The sequence below is a fragment of the Palaemon carinicauda genome, chromosome 38 (assembly GCF_036898095.1).
Source record: "Palaemon carinicauda isolate YSFRI2023 chromosome 38, ASM3689809v2, whole genome shotgun sequence".
Taxonomy (NCBI): domain Eukaryota; kingdom Metazoa; phylum Arthropoda; class Malacostraca; order Decapoda; family Palaemonidae; genus Palaemon; species Palaemon carinicauda.
The window spans coordinates 41,408,468-41,415,967 of record NC_090762.1 but is presented as its reverse complement, the minus strand read 5'-3'; the positions used below and the strand labels follow the sequence as shown (position 1 = coordinate 41,415,967).

General features: G+C 35.6%; 1 protein-coding gene across 1 annotated transcript in view; it reads left to right on the top strand.

The window, feature by feature from the left end:
• Nucleotides 1–6,495: 6,495 nt before the first annotated feature.
• Nucleotides 6,496–7,500, top strand: part of LOC137630578 (RNA-binding protein Musashi homolog Rbp6-like) — a 76,960-nt gene continuing 75,955 nt past the window's right edge. Inside the window, exon 1 of the mRNA XM_068362141.1 lies at nucleotides 6,496–6,574. Within this exon, the coding sequence (XP_068218242.1) occupies nucleotides 6,572–6,574 (3 nt within the window). The 5' untranslated portion in view covers nucleotides 6,496–6,571. The remainder of the gene's footprint in view (nucleotides 6,575–7,500) is intronic.

The following is a 7,500-nucleotide window of genomic DNA, read 5'->3' as shown; positions in this document are numbered from 1 at the left end:
AGGGGGATAGGAATCCAACTAATACTGCATAAATGCATAAAACGTCAAAAATATATTTGTGCTTGGAAGATCATTTCTATTCGGATAACAAGATATTGTTTTAAACTATTAGTATTTAAATCCGTATGTGTTAAAAAATTATGAAATTAACCAATATACAATTACGAACTCCTTATATTTCTTGTATTTATTAGTAGCAGAATAGGATAGGCTTTTGGGCTATGCTATATAACTCTACAATCACCTAGTTATGGTTGAACATTTTATGGATGAGGATGGATAAGGGCAAATACTAACTCTAGTCAGGGTTATCTACAAGTACATCTGATTGACAGAAATTAACTCCGCAGAAAGAAAATCTTACAGCAGTGGTTGTTAGACTTCGTAGCTATGATTCCATACAATGTTGAAAGGACGTTTATGACATATTCCTTCTTCAGGAATTTCTTGATGAAAAAATATTATGGTTGACTTTTTGGATCGTTTGCTGATAGTCTGCAGACACATCGAACTAAAACAACTCAATTGAAATGTATGAATCTAAAGTAATACCCACTGGCACAGTGGATATTACTTTACTTGTCAATGCTGCTACTACAGTGTGTGTGTGTGTTTTGAACATCCCAAAACATTCCAGAACTCGAAGACTTGAATTAATATGCAATTTGACTTAAGAGATTTCTTCCAGAAATGAGTAAACTCTCGTTGAAAAGGTTAAACTGCGTACTCCTAACTTTAGCATTAACTTCCGCATACTCATGCACCGAATTTCCTGTGCCAAGTGTTGGAGCGTTGACTAAGTGAAGAAAGGAAGAGGGAAAAGACCAGGGAAGACGTAAAACGCAATGTTGAAGAAATATTTATTAATTTGTGATATGGTATACATATACAGTATATACATACATATATATATATATATATATATATATATATAATATAATATAATATAATGTATGTATGTATGCATGGATATGTTATATACTGTACATATAAAAAATTGTATTTAATGCATGTATATTTATATGTGCATATATACATGTTTATATATACCCTATCTTAAATATATGTATGTTTGCGTGTGGAATGCCATACATTTAGAGCTACACATACTAGCATTTTTCGTTTTTGAAAAACTTCATAAAAACGTGAATGGTGAAGAGAACTCTTTGAGTGAGATGGAAGTCATGCGTTTTTTGGAGATCTTGTGATTCTGCGGTTAAGAAGGAGGGGAGTTTAAGGGTCCGTGTTAATTTCTGGGTCAGCAGTTGGAGACAAACGAGAGAGAGAGAGAGAGAGAGAGAGAGAGAGAGAGAGAGAGAGAGAGAGAGAGACCCCCCAAAGTCGCTTCCTGGAACAAAGGCTTGATAATTGCACGCACCCCACTAAACCAGTGGAGGAGGTATGGTAAAACAAGAGAAGATCTTTTGAATAATCTGAAGTTTCATATCAATGCGAGACGTGGAACATTTTTTATTTATTTATTTATTTTTTTTTTTTGCGGGGGGGGGGGGGGGGGGAATAATTACCTATAGGAACACTAACGCGTAACTTTTTAGGTAGTTGATTTGTCAGCGCTCTAAGCGAAGTTATCACTTCTTTTACACATTTGATTTTTAAATTAACAACGTCAAAAAGAACCCCTGATTTTTATTTTTCCGTGCTGTGTTGCCCAGATAAATTCTTCTTAAATACTCAGCAGACTTTCGATATTTATGCTTGCTCAGTGACTCTGAGGAACTACTCTTGTCTTTCATATCCGTTTTTGCTGTGGACCATGTGATTGAGTATCTCTCTCTCTCTCTCTCTCTCTCTCTCTCTCTCTCTCTCATAGATTTCATATATTTTATTGATATTTTATGGCAATTCTTGCCGATTTGGGTAAGGTAATGTCTACATTTAAGTGAGCATATGTGATTAGATGGTTTTTTTTTTTTTTTTTTTTTTTTTTTTACTATCGAGGAGAGATTGAAGGTAATTTAGTTTGAATCTTAATGTTTTATGACAGATTAGTTCAATTTAACGATGATTAATCGGGAATGCTTAATCGAATCACAATCATATTCCTAATCCGTCTTTGAATAGATAACTCGTATTTTATGTTGATACGTTTTAATGTTGATTAAAAAAATAAAAATTGGATTCATCGTAAATAATAAACTTATGCATCGTATTAGAAATATTCGCATCACGGTTATTCCAGCTGAAGTTCAAACAGGATTCAATTATTAAGTAGGAAATTATTACTCATGTATAATTTTGCTGCTCTAAATAAAGAATAAATCCCATTTCACTTTCTCTTGTGGTATGGTACGCACACTATACCCGTGCTAGACTCGAACCAGATGAGGAGAGACTAATGAATGTTTCCTTTATAATGCAACAACACACGCACACAAAATCTCCACTTAATTCTCATAATATACATTAATGTTCTCTTTTTTTATGGAAAATCTTCAGGGGTCAGACCGTTTTATTAAGTCTTTTAAAATTTCAGTTAGTCTGTAACCTAATTATTCTTGCCTTTCCTTTCACTTTACTTAGACAGAGAGAGAGAGAGAGAGAGAGAGAGAGAGAAAGAGAGAGAGAGAGAGAGAGAGAGGGGGGGGGGGGGAACCCTGGCTATCGTACCGCCACCAACACTCTCTAGAACTATTAACTAGAATTTGCAATGGAAATTACTGCATCAAGGGAGTATAGGCAAGGAGGCCGAGAACGACGGAGATGAGGAGCAGTGGTATTGAGAGAAGGAGGGGGAGGAGGAGGAGGAGGAGGAGGAGAGAAAAAACTTTGGAAGGTTTTGGGAGAAAAGTAGAGGAAGTAAGAAGCGGAAAGAGGGAAATCTGGGAAGTTAGAAGTGTTCAGCTTTTGTATAATCTCTGAAAGGGAAAGTAGACTGGGTAAAGGTTCCTTTTATGTCGTAACGGAAAACGATGCTACGCATGAATTAGTGTCTCTCTCTCTCTCTCTCTCTCTCTCTCTCTCTCTCTCTCTAAGCACAGGAGGTCGATCTACGATTCGGTAGCTACAGTAAGAATTAGCCATTGACCGTTTTCTTTCTTTGTGGAGCCATTCTGTAAAAAGAAGCTGCTCAGTGTAAACTGTTTGTGCAAAATTGAAAATTAGGGATATTTATAACGATTGGAAATATTGCCTGGAAATAGGAAATATTTGAACTAAATAACACTATAGGCCTACTACTAACTACTGTAGATACGTTTTTACTCAAAATTGCAAAGGAAACCCTGGACATTGATATTATGAAGAAAGTCATACCCTAGTTTGTCTTGAAAATTAGCATGCTTTTATTTTACGTTCATGATACGAGGATGTGATAATTTAATCTTGTACCCTTCTCAAAATTCTTACAATCTTGAACGCTAAACGTTGAGGCGTGAAATATTTTCAAAATTTTACTTTTAAAGAAAATCCATTTTTCTTCAAATCCACCAAGGTGCGGAAACTATGATACTTCTGAAAAATATATTTTTCTAGATTTTAGCTAAGTAAGGAGGATAATCCTTTGCCCTCTTGGGATGTGCATAGTTTCATTTTTCCTAACCTTTAGTGAACTGTACCTTTTTTTTTTTTTTACCCAGACTTCAACTTGGAAAATTAAGATTTCCTAGAATTCATATATCAAACCACCTGTATTGATAAATCTAGTGCATGTGTCGTGCTTAACGCCATTGTAAGGAGAAAACACACCGGTCTAGTTACGTGTTCTAGCGGAGGGATTCAGATTATAAATCGCTACGCAAAATATATATAACACACCTTTACGTTAGGCTTTTCGTTGCCCTCTAATAAGGGTTTAAAGGTCGCTCATGAATGGCAGAGGCAAGGGACAGTGACATTGCCCTAGCAATCAGGACAATGCCCTAGCGAGGACCAGGCAGTGGCTGCTGATGACTCAGCAGATAGACCTATAGGTTCCCACAAACACCCCAACCTTAGCTCACATGGATGGTAAAGTTGCAGACACTAATGACAATAACGAGTCTGAGCTGGACTCGAACCCCCGACTGGGAAACACCAGGCAGAGACGTTACCGATCAGGCCACAGCAACAGTAGTACTTTATTTTACAATCGAATTATTATTATTATTATTACTTGCTAACTTACACCCCTAGTTGCAAAAACAGGATGCTACAAGCCCAGGGGCTCCAACAGGAAAAATAGCTCAGTGATGAAAGGTAACAAGAAAAAATGAAATTTCAAGAACAGTAACATGAAAATAAATATCTTCTATATAAACTATAAAAACTTTAGCAAAACAAGAGGAAGAGAAATAAAATAGAACAGTGGCTCGAGTGTACCCTCAAGCAAGAGAACTCACCCAAGACAGTGGAAGACCATGTTACAGAGGCTATGGCACTACCCAAGACTAGAGAACAAAGGTTTGATTTTGGAATGTCCTCCTAGTAGAGCTGATTATCATAGAAATATAACCCTCATCCCCCCAAACAAGCATTCTGCCCCTCTCGAACCTCGCGTATCTCTCTCTCTCTCTCTCTCTCTCTCTCTCTCTCTCTCTCTCTGTATAATTCTCCTTTCTCCAGCATGGTTTTATTTGTCTTTTAAATCATGAAATGTCTGGCAATGACAAACGAAAGTTTCTTGGGTAAAGGGACCCTACTGTATTGTTTAAAACATTACCTCGTATCAGTAATTACAGGAGAGAGAAATTGCCGCCATAAATGTTGCTGTTTTCTTTTCTCAGTCATTCCAGAACTGAAAGAGAAATAGTTCATTAGTAAAGGAATATTACGCGTGTGAGGCAAAGGTTAATGATATGCAGCACAGTGAGAAATTGAGGTAATAGCCCGTAAAGAGGGTAGAAAGTTATAATGGCTTTATTGAGAGAACTGGCATTACTAATTCATAACAGTTTGAGAAACATAGCCAGGGAGGGAGCTAACGCCACACCATAGACTCTTAGTTTTCGTTGTTATCGCTGTTGTTTGCATAATGTTGGGCGCTTAATATTTTTGTTAATTTTACAAGTTATTGCTTTATGCGATTATTAACCAAGTCATTTATTTAGGTGATGTAATCTGAAAACGGGCTTTATCATTTGCGACTTTGCATTTTTATCAACTTTGTAATTTCAGGAGCATTTGGATATAGTTGAGGGTACCAGCCACCCGTTGATATACTACCGCAAGAGAGATATTGGGTCCTTAGACTGGCCAGATAGTTTTACATTGGATCCTTCTCTCTGGTCACGATTCACTTTCTCTTTGCCTACATATACACTGAATAGTCTGGCTTATTCTTTACATATTCTCCTTTGTCTTCATACACCTGACAACACTGAGATTACCTAACAGCTATTCTTTGCCCAAGGGGTTAATTACTGCACAGTAATTGTTTAGTGGCCACTTTCCTCTAGGAGTCTAGGTAAAGGTAGAAGAGAGACTTAAGCTATGGTAAGCAGCTCTTTTAGGAGAAAGGCACTCCCAAATCAAACCATTGTTCTTAGTCTTGGATAGTGCCATAGCTTCTGAACCATGGTCTTCCACTGTCTTGGGATAGAGTTCTTTTGCTTGAGAGTACACTCGGGCTCACTATTCTGTCCTATTTCTTTTCCTCTTGTTTTGACAAAGTTTTGTAATAGTTTATATAGAAAATATTTATTTTAATGTTACTGTTCTTAAAATATTTTAATTTTCCTTGTTTCCTTTCCTCACTGGGCTATTTTCCCAGTTGGACCCCCTGTGCTTATAACATTAGGGTTGTAGTCTAGCAACTAATAATAATAATAATAATAATAATAATAATAATAATAATAATAATAATAATAATAATAATGTCGCCGTTTAATCATTTTGATGGCGTTCTTTAGGAAGTAGAGAAGCACAAAGGAATTTCGAATAAGTTATATGAAATTGTTAATATTCTTAGAATGGTGATGTGGTACGGATTTACTTTGGATTTATGAAAAATTTTGCCCAATTGCAATGAAGTTATATTAACCTGCTTTTGAAAAAATTAAAACTCACACACACACACACACACACACACACACACACACAAAATTGCAAATTTATAATTTCGTGTTGTATGGTGTATTAACGGTCGGTGATGGTAGGGTAAAACGAATCTTAAGAAGTCTGTAATTTTCTATATTTGTACGATTAAAGATATTGGAGGTTTAAAGATTTAACAAGGAACATTCAAATATGAAACTTTTTATATGTATCCACAAGGGTGCCTGAGCATTCGACTGATTATATCTTTGCACGAGCAAACTAAAAAAATCCAAAAATCTATGCACATGACTAATTTTCTATTCTTTATTTCAGAGAGAGAGAGAGAGAGAGAGAGAGAGGAGAGAGAGAGAGAGAGAGAGTGTGAGTTACATTATGGCATTTAATTGGGCAATGTATTTTTATTAATTATTTGTTTAAATTTTAAGGCTTAATTTTGACATTATTCTATATTACAAACTCCCTTTTCGTTACAAATACCTTTTTTTTTATCTTTTCAGGTTTTGGCTTCGTCACCTTTGAAAGCGAGGACGTTGTAGACAAAGTATGTGAGATACACTTTCACGAGATTAATAACAAGATGGTGAGTATGAGGATACAAACCTGGTGGATTCAGTTTCTAATTTCTTAGGAGAAACAGCAGCTGGCAGAAAGAGATTTTTTTTTCTTGGTGTTTTAAAAGCTTTAGGTAGATTACTGATCCACTTAGACGAGATTGTGATTTGCTGAAGATAATGTGGTCTTTTTGACGTGGTAGTTTGGTTGGCTTTTAAGGTTAAGTGTATCAGACTGTAATCTGTAGGGTTGTAATAATTTTTTTTTGGCTTGAATTTAGAACCATAGGCATGAATATTATCTTTAGTCTTACTAGGATGAAATAGTCTTTTAGGTTCGATATTTTTCTATACTTTTTAGTCCGCTAGGCTTCAGTTAGATATTTTCACAGTGAATTTTTAGTGTGTTAGGCTTACTATCTTTTTTAGATTGCTGATAGATAGTTAGGATGGAATTTAATCGTGTACATATGTATTATCCTTCCAAGAAGAACGCAAAAGCGATTTTAAATCAACTTACCATAATTATAATATTGTTTTTACGTGCACTTTTTTTTTATCGAAATTAAGATTATGCAACGAAATCTCGACTGGGAACACACCCGGTTATAGTTCCTTTTTTATTTGTTTATCCTTTGGAACGTTGAGAACCAGTGACCTGATTATTAAGTCCGACGAAAATTAAGAATTGTGTACGTTCACATTTTTTCATATTGAAAAAACTTGGGAGTAAGTTTTACAGATATCGAAAACTTAAAAGTCTTAAGGATATTGATCAATCAGAAGAATATCAATGTGTTGATCATTTACCATCTAAAATATTTGCAAAAATATCTTCGTTATGGGTTTAAGAGGCAAGACAGTATTTTCTTAGTCCTCTCGAAGACAGTTATTCCATTTCTCCTTATATTTACGCCGACTCTTGCTGATGGTGGTGTCTGTATTCTGGATGCCG